The following is an 18,344-nucleotide window of genomic DNA, read 5'->3' on the forward strand; positions in this document are numbered from 1 at the left end:
CTGGTATGACGAGTAGCGTCTACAAGAACTGCAATCCTTCGGAGAACCTGCACTTATAGGTTCTGAAGTAACCCTAAACCCCTCTTTTTTGTTGTTTTCAAGTACCCTAACACACATGGGGTCGATTCCTGTACCATTCTTCGCTTCCATCAACAGAGCCATATGTTTGGGGCCAACCACAGTCAAAATGACTTTAAAAAGTAAGTGAATGCCATGCCTAAAATGTTTGAATCAGAAGCAAAATGCACCATCAAATAGGCAGCCAATATCTTCATAGATAAATGAGAGGAGTTCTCATGCAAAGATTAGCAAAGCTTCACCACGAGAACACGAATTACCACAACACTTCTTATATATTGAAAAGGATTTTCTGATAACCCAGTCTACAACCCAAGGTAGGAAATAAGCACATCTCTATATCATGGTATGTAAGTTTTCTCTTCAGAACATAAAATTTTCACCCTCTGTAAATAAATCTAATTAAAAGTAAGCATAACCAGAGAGGTATTCAATGTAATTGAGAAAGAGAAAGGAAGAGAAAGACGAGCAACTTAAAACATGTACAAACAATTGGTTATCCAGAACCCCTCTCAACATATTTTTTTGGAGCTTCAACATCTATATTGTTGATGAAGACTTCTTTCACCTCAGCTATTCACAACTACTTTACAATATATATATTTTTTCCTCTGTTGCAGGGCTTCATCTCTGAATTGAAACTCCCAAGGGAGATCAATTAGTTTCATCGAAGACCATCACCTAGACAAGCAACGCATTGAAAGATAATTCAGAATAAAGCACATTAAGTAAATGGAAAAATCAAAAGGAAGCATTTCTTGTTCTCTTCCTTTCTTTTTATTCTATTAAGGGAACAGGGCTGTTTTATGGGGTTCAGATGATACATAGTTCACTTTCCAACATTTTCTGACATTAGAAACAGTTGCTCCCATTGCACGTCAATAGGACCACACCAAACTTCAAGATACATTGTTTATTTGCAAGGTTTTAGCTGTTTCATTCAGACCATACATGCAAAATCTCCATGGACTACAACTTTAAATTCAAAGAGAAATCTCTTACAGACAAGAAACCCTGCAACAATGGTCAGAGTACAAACTCTATGGAGCTTTAACTTATTCACTGCCACAGCTTAAGGTCAGGTGTCCTCCCATTGGGAATTCAACCAATGCTGAGAATAACTGCTGTGGTTCCAAGCACCCCACCCCCGTCTAAAAATCCTCTGCCGCATTGCACTGGTGCGGTGAGTCTGGACGGCTGAGAACACCTCGGGGTGTGTACCTGGATGCTCCCAGCCACCCAAATCCTCACCATACCAGTGCAGTGCGGCAGAGAATGATTGCTCCCCCACCCCAACCATCACCCCCACCAAAAAAAAGATTCTACACATCCATACATGTTTGCATTTCTCCTTGTGGGCACTAACCACAAAAATGGATATCCAATGTTTCATACCTATGTGCTCTCTTAGGATTATATCTCCATATACCGGATATATAAGTAGACCATGACTAATACATCAATATTTTCCATGTCTTCCACAAAGGAATCACCGGGGTATTCTAGATAAGTAATTGAACACCATTCTCTTCCATCTTTTGGGTAGCCAGGTTCAAGGTTACTGGGCTAAAGGTGAGGATGAATACTAGATGAGGGTGCTTCTGTAGCATGGCAGGTGATTACAAGTTAAAAGAAGTTTAAACCAAAAACATGTACAGAAAATGTCTCTCACATGAGTTCCACCAACCACATACTTGCCTTCTTAGAAAAGCAGTTCCAAATTTTAGATTGACATGAACAAAGAAACACCTAAACGCTTACATTCCACCAATAAAAAATCCAATCCTTCCACCTATTCAACATTTAGAGTCTTAGACAGATCCTTACAGTCAATACTTCACGATTGAGACATACATCCATCACATGAGATTTTTCCACCCACTTATCAACAACCATGTAGCCATGCTGTCTCAACTCTCAAGCCCATCTTTACCAGATCATATGAATGTTCTTGCATGAAAATAATAAACATCTTGTAGGAATAATTTCTAACAGAATCTAGATGCTTGGATAAGAACAAGCCTCAGTAATCCCTTCCAATTCACTGTCGAAAAGGAATCAACTTCAGTCCAACCAGAGGACTACTCACAGGAACTACCACAAGTTTAATCCAACCCCATATCATGTTCATACAGCTTGGGACAGTATTGCCCAACATGACTCTTAGGTTGTGCAAGTATGGCACTTAACGTCTGGATTTAACTAGAGATCACCAACTGAACCAATTTTGGGTAGCCCAACCATGAATACACACATAGATCATGAAAGAATATACATATATAGATCATAAATGAATCTACATATTGATGCGAATGCAGACCCTGATTAGGGGTTGCTATGGGCCCACAAGAATGAATAAGATCCAATTATATGGAAGGAAGGGGTAGTGATGCAGATCGATTTGTCAAAAGGAGAGTTCAGTGCAAGCCCAATTTTGGTTCAGATCTGGTAAGTTTCAGCCATCGAATCAGCCTTATTTTTCTCCAATTGGGCCAGTCAAATTGCTGTTATTGTTCATGCAGGTACTGTTGACGTAAACAGTACCTTGGAGGCCCAATATCCACAGCTGGCTTGGTTGAGATGCTGCTAATACTAGTTTCTATTTTCCTATACTGTTTTGATGTCTTGGACGGCAAGCTACAAGGAGTGGACAGTTCCTAAAAGATTTGTTTCCCTTTTTGGGTGCTAGAGATTTATTTGCATTTTATGTTTTCTTAGTGGTTTAGTAATTAGTTTCCTTTTATTTGTTAAACAAAGTAGTTAGTTGTTATTTCTTGTCAAGTAAATCAATTTAAGAGAGTAAGTTAATTTCCTATTTGGGAATTTCCTATTAATGTAGACTAGGATAGGGGTCTAACCAAGTCTCAAACTGCAGGAACTTGTACTCAAAGAACAACCAAAATTCAACTAACAAAAACCAATAAAATCAGACCAACAGAAACCAAGCAACCAGCAGCTATCGATCTCAAAACCCAGCAATATATATGGCCGAACAGCACCAGATAAATAGGAATAAACCAGGGACTGATTTGGTAATTCAAATAGGCTCAATTCAACACTAAACAATGAACCATAAACTAAAGATAATAGTAATAACTAATCCAAGCCAATCGATCACAGTTCTGGTTATGGCAGATCACTAGAAGACAAAAATCAAAAGGTTTTGTATAGTTTCCAATTGGCTGGTCAGAACCAGACCCAACTTGGATCGAGTCTCCCTGGAATGGAGAGGAAGCTTCGAATAAAGTTATAGCCCCAACAGAGGGCTGGAAGTGCTTCAGGGTACAGGGACCGATTGTACAGAAAAGGTGATTTTCTGGGCAGAACATAAAAATACCTGGTTTGTGACAGCAGTAGTAGCTTGAAAATAGACTTGAAAGAAAAGAAGAAAACACTTGTAGAACCACCTGGGCTTCTCACCGCAAGGCGTCGACCAGATCAAACACCAGCCCCATCGTCCTTAATCAAACACAAGGTCAATCTTAGCAGAGACATTGCAGCAGCAGCAGCAGTATTTTAAGTTCTTAAAATCGTGGGACTTAATGGGAGTCCTCTCCTTTATTTACAATAATGATGAGGGATCTTACAAAATAGAAACTCAATTTAGTTTCCAAAACTGAATTAGAAACTACTAACATCTAGTTACTAAAACTGGAAAAGTAAACTAGGAAATAAAACAACTGGAATTAGAAGCTAATCTATGACTGAAAATTAGAAACTAATTATGAAAACTAATAATCCCATCAATTGCCCAAACTGTGGGCCAATAAACCAGACCTTGGTCGACCCAATCAGCCACTAGGGTCGACCCTCTTCTTCCTCCTTGAGTAGACCTTCATTGCTGCATCACCTATTTTGTATAGGCCTCTAAGCCTATTTAAAGACACTCATTGTCAGGATTTAACAAGTTTTGATCGATGAAAAGATGAGAGTTTACTCCAGGGCTGAGAGGATCACTTTGAGATGGTGAGATGCCCAAGGTGAGGTGAGAAGCCTAAACCAAACCACCACTTCTCTTCACCCTTCTCACCCCTCCATCAAATTATTTTCTTCCTTTGTTTTTTCTTTACCTTTGAGTACTGTAAGATGATAATCAGATTACAAAACCAACGAGCAAGATTGAAGAACTGAAGCCAGCTTACAGCCAGAATCGACTCGGATCTGTTAGGGTTTTGAAGTGCCAATCGAGTCCTCTTATTTACAAGACCAAGGATCAGGGTTGATCAGGTGCATCAAGAGGGGAACTCAACCAGAGTTTTGCGGCCTACGGTGGCCTTTAGCCGCTGTAATAAAAAATCTCCCATTCGAGTACAGATCGAGATTTATCTGAGTGAAGACTTGGATCTGCTGATTCTCCCTATCCAGCCCACAGTTGAGGCTCAATTGTTGAAGGACAGTTAGACATCTTACTAGGGATCTTCACTCCAATTTTGAGGATCATCTGAAGCTAGAAACTCAAGTTCTTGAACATTGACCAAATATATATATATCTATATATTCTCTTGCAACGAGCAGATCTCCCAATCCATCCATCGGAAATTGATCAAAAACCATTTAAGATTTCCATTCAGTACAAATGTCAGCCTCAATGGAGCCCTATTATGTGAGTTACGGCTTGTCAAAGTTTTGAACTAAATTAGGGTTTTGTCTAAATTCCAGAATCCTTGTTGGATCTGAATCTGCTTATTATTAATTGTTGGAGTTTTCTATGATCATCTACTGGAGTTGGTTACATCTGTAATTGGCCAGACATCAGGCAGTTTTATAAATTCAGAAACAATGTATGATCCTTGTTTTTTTTTTTTTTTTTTTTTGGAAGGAAACAGTAACTGGGATAAATCCGAAATTAAAATTGTAAGAGGATGAACTATTCTGAAGTTAGAGGAAAGATGGGAATAAACTGAACTAAAATGTTATGGGAAGGTTCTCTTCAACCTTTAAACAACCAACAACTAGCAGTTGGGCAATATCTCTATAGATTGAGAGATCTCACTCATAAGACCAACGTTTAACCTAAAATTCCAGGCAACTAATCTCAGTCCATAGCCCTTTTGAATGCAAGTAATAACCAGCCAAGATGGGTTCAATCAGCAGAATAAAGAAAACACTGAAACTATTCCTGGTGGTAAACTCAAGCCCAGCCTTGGTTGTAGGCAGGAACAACTCTACAAAGGACTAAAGGAATAAGCACCTAGGGTTTGAGCTGCCCTATGGTAGTGAACCAGCACCCAGGTTTGAGTTGCCCTAAGGAGGAGAGAACTAAAGTCTCAGGCAAACCAGTTTGGTTTGATAGTTCGGTAAGTCTCTTTCTTCACAGCCAAGAGTATCACCCAGCAGAGATCAACCAGAAAATAAAGCAAGAGATTTCAGCAATGAAAGAGAACAAGTGTTGGAAAGAGAAACAATAAGAAAGGAAGTAGGAGGGAATAAGTGAGGTGTGGTATGGATAGTTTGTACCTGAAATGAGAGAGATCAGAGGGGAGGAAACAGAATTACACACCCAGAGCTGTTGGCGAGAATGACATAATCTCCAATTTGAATCAATCTAAATCTATCCCATCATTGGTTACAATCTTATATAAAAGAGAAAGGGGGAAAAAAATCCCAAACAAACTCTAAAACTGAAAATAGATTTGACTCAAACTCCAACACTCACTCTGAAGCAGAGTTTGAATCAGACTCCGTACTCTCCTACGACTCCATCAACAGAAGTACAATAATAATAAAAAATTACAAAAACAACCCCTAATTAATCCATTGGTAACAGCATCAGCTCCACCGCTCTTAAAAAACCTCGACTCTGTCTAGTTAGGTTGCGAACCCAAAGTACCCTTATAGTGATCTCGATGCTGAGGTAGCACATATGTCGGGGAAGACGGTTGAACTACAACTCCATAAGTGGGGAGGAGAGAGAGACCTATAGCTGTAGGAGAGAACTGTTTCATCGAGGCATGACAGTCAACGCATGTAACATCAGAAACACTCACCCACGTTGTTTCACCTTAATGGTGTTCCTTGCACCATCATAGAGAATTCCAGCCTTTTGTTACCAATGCCGTACTAATACAACGTCATGGTGCGGTAGGGAGATGACAAGGCAAGACACCTTGTAGCGAAGTGGCCCAAACTGCATATTAACACGGGCAATTGCAACGGCTTCTTCTCTAACGTTAGGCCCAAAACCTCACATATAGACTTTTTTAATAAGATGCTTTTGTGGAAGGTTAAATGTATGAACTAGTCTACAGCTATAAGGTTGGCTTCTGCTCCTGTGTCAACAACTGTGTGAACTGCCGTTGAACGCTGATCATGTTAAAAGCACCCTTCTATTGGAAAGGGAAGCCTTCTCAATCAGTCCATTGGATACAAAATATTGTGCACTGTGACTGTGGTGAAGAATTCTTGAGCATGTCCTTCAAATAATAGTACTTTTCTTCAGCGGTCTACACATATGCAGCTGCCGCATCGACTGATTTGAAGTCCTCATTAGCAAGATCTAACTGGATCTCTGTGTTCAGCCCACTAATGTACCTCAATACCCACTGTTGATCTGTCTCCTGGAGTCTGCATCTAGAGGACAATTTATGGAATTACATGGTGTAGGTATCCACACTTTTATCACCTTGGTGGTAATTAATCATCTTGTGAAAGAGCATCTTCTCATGTAGCCGACCCCATTAAGTTGGGCTAAGGCTTAGTTTGTTGTTGTTGTTGTGGAAGAGCATCTTCTCATAATTAGGAGGAATTTTTTTTTTTTTTTGTTCAATATTTGCTTCATTACCCCCTAATTTGTGGAATTACATGGTGTAGGTATCCATACTTTTATCACCTTGGTGGTAGTTGACCATCTTGTGGAAGAGCATCTTCTATTTAGAGTTCAGTGACTTAGAGGGACGAGTTTCCAAACCGAGAATGTGTATCTGAGGAAGTGAGTTACCCACCCTGTCTAACAACATAAGAGGCAGAAATGAAGGCAGGGGTAAGAAGAGAAGGCGTGCTACCCCATGCAACCAAACAGCTGGGTGGAGTAAAGCTGATCATAGAGCAGCCAACCTAGCAAAGAAAAGGCTAGACCAACACTGAAGAACAGGGGGCGCATTTTACTCAAATAGAGGAACAAATTTTTTGTTCAATATTTGCTTCATTGCCTCTCAATTTGTTATGAATCTGATGGGTCCCAGTCACCTGATAAGCCTTGACTGTAACGCATCATCCCACCACAAACGAGCATAACTAGTGAACTTGGTGAGGATAAGCTCACTTTGTCATCTACTATAGGAGAAAATCCTCTCGTCATCTACTATAGGCAAAAATCCTCTCGTCTTTGTCATCAACAGTCAAGAAAATCCTCAAGCCCCTTCTCTCAATCAAACTTTGGAACCTGAACCTTAATGCCATAGTCGTGGGAAAACTGCCACGTGACATCCAGAGGAACAATTGACTGGTGCTGTCTCAGAGGTGTATCCCACAATCCGTAAAGAACTGAACTGAGGTAATGGTGTAGAAGGTCCTGATTGGTCTCTCATGTTGATATTTAGCCTCTCCAAAATTAAATCCACTTTGGAAGTGAGAGCTGCTATGGCTGACAAATTTTCCTGACACCTGGATTACGAAAGCGGTCAAGTTTCACTTCAGTCTTCTGTTGACTTCAGCAAGTTCCCAATACATCTTGTGTAAATCAAGGTTGGTGATGTAAGAGGGTCTTTTCATGGTTAGGAACTACAAAAAAAAGAATTGGCTCTAATACCAATTGATGCGAACCCAGGTTCACTAACTCTAATTAGGTGTCACTATGGGCCCACGAGAATGAATACGATCCAATTATAATGAAAGGCAGTTTCATAAATTCACAAACAATTTTTTGAAGTGAAATAGTGACTGGATATATCCAAAATAAAATTCTAAAGGGATACACTATTCTGGAAGTTAAAGGATGGGAATAAACTGAACTAACGTATATAAACAAAGGGGTTCTGTGTAATTAATGAGAATATGGGTTAGTAATTACGGATTGGTTGTTTTCAACCTTTTGACAACCAGCAACTAGTGGTTGGGCAAGACCTCTGTTGATTGAGAGATCGCAGTCAAAAGACCAAGGTGTAACCTGAAATTTCAGGCAACTAATCGCAGTCCATAGCCATTTTGAATGAGTGGTAACCAGCCAAGATGGGATCAATCAGCAGAATTAAAATAAATAAATAAAAGGAACAAAACCCATGAAATTACTCCTGGTGGTAAACTCAAGCCCAGTCTTGGTTGCAGGTATGCTTCTAAACAAAAAGGACTTAAGGAAAAAACACCTAGAGTTTAAGTCGCCCTAAGGTGGTGATCTAATGCCTAAAGTCACAAGACAAATCAGTTTGGTCTGATAGTTCGGTAAGTCTTTTTTCGCAACCAAGTAGGAGGGAATACATGAGGTGTGGTATGGATAGATTGTAACTGAAATGAGAGAATAAGCAAAAGATTTCACCAATGAAAGAAGAAGTGCAGGAAAGAGAAACAGAACAAGAAAGGAAGTAGGAGGGAACGAACACTAGGATAGCCTAGTGGTGGTAGCTTCGTCTTGTGGAGCCAGCACCCAGGAGAGGAGGTCGTGGGATCGAACCCTGTCGTACGCATTGTGTGTGTGTATGTGTGTTTTCTTATTTATTCTGTACCCACCCGTGGGTTGCCCAGATGGTTAGGGCGAACTAGGGATTGTGTGGATTAGGCGCACGGTCTCAGGTTCGATTCCCCATCTGTACATCTGCGATTTAAGGGGAGATCATGGCGGTGGGTTGCTGTGCTAGTCTCCCCGAGGATTAATCGAGGTGCGCGTAAGCTGGCCCGGACACCTTGGTTAACAAAAAAACAAAAAAAAAAGGGAATACGTGAGATGTGGTATGGATAGATTGTGCCTGAAATGAGAGGGAAAGATCAGAGGGGAGGAAACAGAATTGCGCACCCACATCTCTTGGCAGCTAATGACATGATCTACTATTTGAATTAATCTATTATAAAAGCAAAAGAAAAAAAAAAAAAAAAAAAAACCCAAGCAAATTCTAAAACTGAAAATAGATTTGACCCAAAACTCCAATTCTAATACTGAAGTAGAGTTCGAGTCAAACTCCCTACGACACCATCAACAGGAATAAAATAATAAAAATAAAATTACAAGAACAACCCCTAAGTAACCCTTCGTGTAACTGCACATTTTCGAGGATACTTTATACTTCGTTAAAACAATTTTAACCAGTGAACTCAATTCAACCCCTAGCTCTTTTTTTTATGCATTAAATTCAGTCTGGGTGAGCAACAAGTATCCCCAGTTCAGCCCAGGTTGTATTATTATTAGGGGTGGCAAGATCTGAACAAATCTAGGTCCAGGTTGGACACTGCATCATGTTCATGGCTGTTTGTCCAACTCAGACCCGGTCTGAACTTGATTTCAGTCAAAATCATGTCCTTCTCTGATCCATTTTTTAATCTGTGTTGCCTGTGCCTGACCCTGCTTATCTGATGTGTCATTTTTTATTTCCACAAGGCATTATTGTTGAATATAAATGCAAGAATAATCATATCTAAAAGATTTGAATTCAAAATTTAATGGTTAAACGACACAGCTTCCACCAATTAAGCTAACATATCTCATTATCTGAAATTTGGGCAAAGGGGATCAAGGTGTCAGAATTGCGCAACCCAGAAATGATCAAGTTCTCAATTTGGAAAAATTGTCCTTGTTGCAACACAGATGACAGAAAATATATTCCTTTTCTGGACCTGGTTTTTCTAACCAGGTGGGACAGAATTGGCCCAGCTTGATCAGCCAAATTTAGCCAATCCTTTGTTACATCACAATGGGACTGACCGCAACCCAACCCTGCCCCCCAAAAAATAAAAAATAAAAAACCAAGAAAGAATTGGGTGACCAGAATGATGTGAAAATTCAGCATAGGTATTTGAAATAGAGAAATCATTCTCAAATATATTTTATATTAACAAAATCATTCTTAGATTGGATGATCCAAAAAGGAATCAAACAGACAGTCCATACATGATTATTTAATTTCGGGTACCATATGTCTTGATAGATTCCAGATTCTTATTTATTATAGCATTTATTCTCAATAACCTTGATTATAGAACTAACTGGCAAAGAAAAATTGTGTGTTTAATGTCAAAACACGGTGCTACCTCTATTATGCTGCTCTGCCAAAAGGAAAAAAGGTCCTCCATTATATAGACTTCTAACACTGTAACTGTATATTATTCAAAAACTAATCTATATGATTAATCCAAATATTTCTATTTCCAGAATAACGATACTCCATACTTCAATCAGATTTTACCTGCACATGCACCTAGCAATTTATTACTCTGAAAGGATTTGGGTTTCTCTGAGCATGGGCTTGTTAAACATGAGCTAAGATGTATTACCACGACTCAAATCACATGCTGTCAATTATACAGTTCAGACCCTCTCAGGCTGTGTTTGAAACTATTTTGTGGCATTCTTCTGTTTTTTTATTTCTAAAGAAACAGATTTTAGTGGTTTGGTAATTGAGAAACAGAACATATTTTTAAATAAATATTTCAATTGTTCCTTTGTATCTGTTTTTCTTTCTTTCCTTTTCTTTGGGGTGGGGAGTCTGATACGAGCAAATGTTTATGCATGGGTAATTTTGTAAAAAAAGAAAAGAAAAGCCTCCTGCAGTAATCAGGAACTCAGCATGACGTAATACTGCATGACAACAGCTGTGATCTGATGTCATGTGCTTACTAAAAGAGGAAACAAAGGGAAAACAGAGACGAAGAAGCAGTCAAAATCTGTTTCTTTCTTTCCAGTCCTTTTTTTTTTTTTTTTTTTTAAAAACCCTTTGTTTATTCATTTCCCATACAAACTAATTAAAAACCCAAAGGCAGAAAATGGGAAAAAATCTGCTCTTCATAAGCTGTGCCAAACATATACTTAGTCAAGGAATAGAATCACAATACCAGAGTTCAAGCGAGTTGCACCACATATGAACCACTACTATGATTAAGTAGTCATCCAGAGTTTCTTGCCGTATGTGTGTGATGCAGATACGGCTACCCTTTCTTGGTTGGACTAGCATGACCGGCTTTGGAAACCAAGAGCCAAGAAGAGCCGGTCCAGCCCAGGGTTTTGGTCCAACAAGGGTTGGAAATAAAATTAGTAGTTTACTTAGTATTTTATTTCATGTTTTTCTTTTCCAGACTTGAACGTAGGAGTAGGATTACTTCCTTGCTTTGGTTTCCTTTTTATAGTTGTTTCCTAGTTTAGGCTAGTTTCCATTTCAATTAAGTTTCTAATTTCATGTTCCTATTTTCCTATATATTGGTTGTAATCGATTGAAGATTCAGAGAGAGTGATTTTGATTATTGAATGAATGTGTTGAGTGTGATTCTCCTTTTCCTCCCTCTCTACTCTGATTTCCCCTCTCTTCCCTAAGGTTCTCCATCAACTTGGTATCAGAGCCGAAGGATCCTATTCCTTCCCCATCTTTCTTCTTCCTTTCCCATTCTCTATTTTTGGTTCTACCGTGACAGAGAACAGCAAAAAAAAAAAAAAAAAATCTCTTCATACCCATCGTCCCAGCTGAAACCCCAACCCCACCGAGCCTCTGTTACCTCCGTCTCGGCCTCAGACTTCCATCAACAAAAGAAAAAATCCCAAAGCCTCCCTTTCTTTTTCTCCTCACTTCGATTCCCAACCAGAAAATCCCACCGCCTCCTCTTTCACTTTTTTTTTCCCCTTCCGACAACAGCCACCGCTTCCTCTTTCTGTGTCCGACAGCAAAGTCCGACAGCAAAGAAAAAAAAAAAAGAAGAAAGCAAAAAGGAAGTCACAACGAAGAAGGAAAGTCGAGAAGAGAGAGAGATATAAGAAAAGAAGAAGAAAGAACAGCAGAAGAGAAGTTGAAAAGAGAGAGAAACCAGAAACATACCTGTCGATCTAGTCCTTCCATCGCCACGAGTCGCTTCCAAGCAGTGAAGACCTCCTTCGTCACCATCGGCTCTCGGGGTTCATCCCTCCTCGCGTCGGTTCCCCTCAACCAGGCCTACGAAACCCCTTCGCTGGTTTCGCCTCTGGACACTCCCACTTCCTCCATCTCTGTCGGTGACGGTCCCTCCCATTGAGTCTCCTGTTTTATTTTATTTTCTAACTTTTCCACATTACCCCTCTTTTATCTATTAATTCCTTTTATCCCTCATTTTTTTCTTATTTACATTTAGATCCTTGCCCACACTTGATATCCTTTGTGGTTTAATTGAATCTCAAGTAATTGCAATTCTGCCTTCCAAAAAAAAAAAAAAAGTTATTTACTATTCTACCATATATTCTTGAATGCTATTTTGTTAATCATCACCATGGTAGCCAATAGTGAAGTTGTTCAACAGCTGAATTCTTATAAAGGAGAAACTGATACAAAATTTGATGCTCTCACTAACAAGGTCACGTCCCTAAAAACAATGGTGGAATCGATGTAAGTTTCTATTGATCGTTTGGTGGCAGCAAATAAAGGAAAGAGTCCCATTCAATCTGGGGATTCTTCCAACACCACTCCACAGGATCCGCCAGTAACACTACCACCACCACCACCATATGGGACTGGTAGACATGATGATGGAGCAGAAAGAGCAGCAAAATTGGATGCCCTTGATTTTTATGGAGACAATAATCCAAAATTATACCTTGACTGGATTCACAGCTTAGATACATTCTTCAGATGGTATGGGTTGACTGAGGCTCGAAAGATCCTATTTGCAGAGGCCAAACTGAAAGGCACGGCTCGAGTCTGGTGGATCAAGCAATAACAGAACCGAACCCGAGGCATTGGTTTGGTTACTACTTGGGCTGAAATGTATGAAATCATGAATCGGCGATTCTTGCCTTCTGATTACAAGCAACGCATGCATCTCAGGTTTGCACAGTTGAAACAAGAGAATTTGACCGTTGAAGAGTATGTTGCTAGATTTTATTATTTGGCCACTCATTCTGACTTTGAGTGGGATGAAGAAGTATTAGTGGCACAATTTCGCAATGGTTTGCACCCTCAACTTAGTGCTGCCCCTGCATCTAGTCGATTGCCTACCATGGAAGACGCTGTACAAGTAGCATATCAGGTTGAGGAAAGTCTGAAACGCCCATACAATCGGAGAAATTTTGCAGATACTTTTTCTCGAGGTACTAGTTCCGTTTGGCAACAGTCTCCTACCCAAGAGAGGTCATCTAGCAAACCACAGGCTAGTGCTACATCTATGGCCTCTTCACGACCTAGTCGGCCGTATTCTCCACCTCGACATGTCTCTAAAATGTCATCTTCACGGCCTACTCGCCCATACTCACCCCCTCGGCGTGGTTCAGATAAACCTTCTGATTCTTCAAAATTTACAGTTCGGTGCTACTCATGCCATGGATTTGGACATATCAGTGCTCAATGTCCCAGCCGTTTGGTTGCTTTTATTGATAAGGATTCTCTTATACAATATATTCCCGAAGAGCAACTTGGTTCTGACACAGTTGATTTAAGAGAAGAGTGTGCAACAGGTGAAGTCAATGACACTCTCAGTGACGAAGACCAACATCCTTTTTATGTCATTCGTTATGTGTTGACCACTCAGAAGGCCACTGAAAATGAAGATTGGCGCCGCAGTAGTATTTTTCAGACTCGTGTGAAGTGCAATGATTAGTTGCTAACCTTGGTCATTGATGGAGGCAGTTGCACTAATGTTGTCTCTGAAGACGCTGTTCGTAAGCTGGGATTGAATACAGAACCGCATCCTAATCCTTACAAGGTTGCTTGGGTGAACAACACTAATCTCAAAATCACAGATAAGTGCTTGGTCACATATTCTATTGGTGGATTTAAGGATACAGTCCAATGTGATATCCTCCCTTTGAAGGTGTGCCATATCCTTCTTGGTCGGCCTTGGTTGTTTGATAAGAAAGTACAACATTGTGGCTATGCCAATACCTATGCTTTCAAGCATGCCAACAAGACTATGAAGTTTCATCCTGCCAAAGATCTCCCTGAAATTAAGCTCAAGAAGATGATGAGATCATTCCTCATTCAGCGTATTCCTTCAGACGGTCTCCTCGGTCCTTTCCCTAACTCAAACGGAGTCGAGTTCTTTTCAGAGGAGGAGAGTTTATGCAGATACGGCTACCCTTTCTTGGTTGGACCAGCATGACCGGCTTTGGAAACCAAGAGCCAAAAAGAACCGGTCCAGCCCAAGGTTTTGGTCCAACAAGGGTTGGAAATAAAATTAGTAGTTTACTTAGTATTTTATTTCATGCTTTTCTTTTCCAGACTTGAACGTAGGAGTAGGATTTACTTCCTTGCTTTGGTTTCCTTTTTATAGTTGTTTCCTAGTTTAGGCTAGTTTCCATTTCAGTTAAGTTTCTAATTTCATGTTCCTATTTTCCTATATATTGGTTGTAATCGATCGAAGATTCAAAGAGAGTGATTTTGATTATTGAATGAATGTGTTGAGTGTGATTCTCCTTTTCCCCCCTCTCTACTCTGATTTCCCCTCTCTTCCCTAAGGGTTCTCCATCAGTGTGAACTCAGGAAATGGTATTCGCTGCGAAGGAAAGACAATTAGAGCTCAATCCCGGTTCGCTTGCAGATGGCGAACTACTCTATTTGGATGCAGGGACTGAGGTCAATTCCAATCAAAATGAAAGCTTGTGTGACCATTGACAGTGAAAAATGCAAAGGGCCCTTCACGTGGAAAGCAAGATTTTGAAAGAGGGGACCGTTTGATTCACAGCTAACACAAATTGACCTGGATATACTCAAATGATACGCACTGCACTTGAACAGAATTAGCTGATACTTTGATACGGGTAAAGCCTAGTTTTAGTTGGACAAATGGCTTTACCACGATTTCAACATTGCATATAACTAAACTAAACTCAACTTAGCCTTATCCCAACTAAATGGGGTTGGCTACATGGATCCTATTTCTCTAATAAGTTATATACAAAGCCATACAAGAAACCAATCGCAAACTATACATGTCCTTCCTCACCACTTCTTCTATGGTTATTTTAGGCCTACCTCTAGCTCTTTTTTCTCCTTCGATTTGCAATAAATCACTTCTGCATACTTGAGCATTCAAAGGTCTCTATTGCACATTCCATGACACCTCAGATGAATTTTTCACAACTTATCATGAATAGGGGCAACGCCCAGGTTTTCTCTAATTTGTTCATTCTTTATTTTATTTTTCTAGTTTTACCACTCATCCATCATAACATCCTCATTTCCACTGCATTAAGTTTGTTTAAATGTTTTTTCTTTACTGCCCAACATTCAGCCCCATATGTCATTGCTAATCATAGAACCCTTTTATAAAATATTTCCTCTAGAGCTTTGAAGGTATATGTCGTTCACAGTATCACACAAATTGCATATAGCTGTGCTTAGGCAATGTGAGACACACTAAAAGACCAGCTGGCTTACCAATCAATAGAGGATCATTTTGCAGAATGAACAACTATCACTAGAGATGAATGTGAAATGCATTACCTTTCCACAGACTGGACAGCTGTCACTTCTCTCCATCCATTCATATATACAACCAAGGTGGAAATGGTGAGAACATTTTGTCATTATCTTGGGGTTTTCTGTAGTATATTCTGCAAATAAATTTGCAATGAAGAATCCACATAGTTTAACAGTATTAGTTTCATGAACTGTTCTCATCTGTAAGAAATAAAGAGTACAAAAGATAAGATGCAAATGCTTTCTAGTATTAAAAATTGTTGATACAAGAGCATTGAAATTTATAAAGTTTATACCAAGCGATCCACAATATTTATGGACAAACTGTATAAAACAGCATATTCATCCCTAACTTAAGCACAAAAATTTAACATGATCAAAATAACCATATGATGAGCACAATAATGTGTGAAATCTTAGGGATATAAGTGTACATTTTTCCCCACTTTGGATAGTACTACTTTTATTTTTCTTGTTTTTTTTAGTTTCCAAGTCTATAAGAGAAAGTGCTTAAAGTGAATCAAGAACCAGTCCAAAGGTGGGACCCACTCATTGGTACCACATCCTCTCTCCTACAAAATCCTGAAGATTATTTTCTCTCCTTGCCACCTCACAAGATCTTGAAGATGCTATGCAAAGATTCCTTTCTGATTTAATCAAGATTGCAAGATATTAGTGAATATTGTAAGGAAAGAATAGAATTTGTTAATTATGGAAACAAATTCTCTCTTTCCTCACACAATAACTCAGAGAATGAGGATTTTTACCAAGATTTAATTTTATTTTATTTTCTTTCTTTTCTTAAAGAAGACTTGTAGAAGGAAGGAGGCAAGAAAAAAACCCTATAAAAGCCCCTTCCTCCCCCCTCCTATTTTATTATTCCCCTTAGTTTATTTTCTAGTTTATGCTTAGTTTTCTTCTCTCTCTCCCTCTCTCACTCTTTAGTTTTAGTTCTTCTCTATTTTTGCTTTAATCATTTTTGTAATAGTTTTTTATGTCAATTAATGCAAGCACTCTTTTATTCCTATTCAGCCTTTTATGTTTATGATTTATGTAATTGAGTTGTAATTTTTAAAGTTATAGTTCTAGGCTTAGATCTAGGTGACAAGATCACGAACCATGGAGCATATTTTTTTTCAAGTTCAGTTTTTTTTTTTTAAGATTTGTTTTCTCTAGTACTAGAAATTTCAGATTTGATTTATTCCAGATCTGGTTTTTAGTACTGGTAGTATCTCAAATCACCTAAGCTTTCAAGTTCAAGCATTGATTCAAGTAAGTAGGCTCCTTCAGTAGTCTTCTCTCCCCCCTCTCATTCCCTCTTTTGACTACCCTTTCTTTCTTAATTTAAGATTTTAATTTCAGTCGTTACATTATTGCTATCCCTTTCCCCCAAGGTTCATGGCTAGTGTATGTGTTGGCTTTACCCCTCCTAGCCATAGAACCATCAATTTATTGTTTTTATTTTAATTGTCACCCTTTCCCTAAAGCCAAGTAGAGTAACCCTTGTAAGAGTGACTCTCTGGTCAAGTAGGGAAGTTCATATTATGATGCATCCCTCGGGCTAAGTAGAAAAACCTACTTGTGAGTCTCTCTCTAGCTTTCTCCCCTTTCTTTTACTTTATTTTTATTTCAGCATTTTTTTCCTTTATTTCTTTATTTATTTTTTTTTAAATTGCGTGGGTTATTTATTTTTAGTTATTTATTTATTTAATTTTTATTGCGCGGCTTGCGTCTTTAAATTCTTAGATGACGAATGGTTAGGACATTATTTTAGATACATATGTTTAGGACGGTAATTAGAATTAGATCACAACCATTAATCGGTTCACTTTCGCATTATTAAAAGAAATAAAAAAATAAAGTGGTTGCTCTCCCTGTGTTCGACCCGTAGCTACACTGATCCGTACGCTTGCGGTTACATTTTAAATCCCAACACCACATCAAAAAAATTAAGGGTTAAATCCAAAAAGCATACCCTCAAGACATGTGGGACAGAAATCTTCATCTTCTGCAGAGGAATAAACATACCCAACACCACCCATCACTTTTGCCAATGAGTGCTTCAGTGAGGACTCGGAACGACGTTCTTTTGATCCCCCATCACAATCTGATTCATTCCATTTGTCTCCTGCACTTAAAGATTCTTGTTCTGCGTCTGTGTCACTCGCTCTAAGTGGTTCAGTTTCCTCGTGTGAATGACTTGAGCCCTTTTCACGTCTTGAGACCAACCCATCACGCTGTGTACGGAAACGTCTGGGATCAGCATCACAAGGCAGAGGCCTTGGAGGAGAACGGTACATGTCAGACAGAGAATTATCAATTGAAGATGTTGAAGTCAAAGAAGTCGCCCCCTGAATCGATGAAGGGATGGCATGCATCTCCCCTCTTCTGAATAAGGCTGTGTACTGTGAAATGTTGAAGAAAAAGTAAGTAAAACTTCTCTCTCTGAATTTCAAATATCATAGCTATGCAGTAACAAATTTAAATTGAAAATAAATAGCAAACTTTGTCACAATTAATGCATGTGTCAACTACAAACTAAAATTACTTAATTCTTAGCTACCTAAACCAATACTGCAATGCTTTAGCCAGAGAGGCCAGATAATCCTAACATGCAAAATACAATGAAGCAGGTAAAGTTCTGAGAGGTTCTCTAGACTCCAGTACCAAGATACTGGTTTCTTCAAGCAAGAACATAAATTGTTTTTCTTTAGCATTCCTACCTCACCACAATGAACCCCCCTCCCAATCACC

General features: G+C 39.1%; 1 protein-coding gene across 3 annotated transcripts in view; it reads right to left on the reverse strand.

The window, feature by feature from the left end:
• Positions 1 to 334: 334 nt before the first annotated feature.
• Positions 335 to 18,344, reverse strand: part of LOC122079627 (E3 ubiquitin-protein ligase At3g02290-like) — a 20,414-nt gene continuing 2,404 nt past the window's right edge. For 2 of the 3 annotated variants that reach the window (XM_042646252.1, XM_042646250.1), the window contains exons 3-5: positions 17,566 to 17,995; positions 15,615 to 15,724; positions 335 to 759 (exon numbers count right to left, since the gene is read on the reverse strand). In XM_042646252.1, coding sequence (XP_042502186.1) covers positions 733 to 759; positions 15,615 to 15,724; positions 17,566 to 17,968 — 540 coding nt within the window. In that variant the 5' untranslated portion in view covers positions 17,969 to 17,995 and the 3' untranslated portion in view covers positions 335 to 732. The remainder of the gene's footprint in view (positions 760 to 15,614; positions 15,725 to 17,565; positions 17,996 to 18,344) is intronic. The other variant, XM_042646251.1, reaches the window with a different exon arrangement.

Source organism: Macadamia integrifolia, chromosome 5 (genome assembly GCF_013358625.1).
Source record: "Macadamia integrifolia cultivar HAES 741 chromosome 5, SCU_Mint_v3, whole genome shotgun sequence".
NCBI lineage: Eukaryota > Viridiplantae > Streptophyta > Magnoliopsida > Proteales > Proteaceae > Macadamia > Macadamia integrifolia.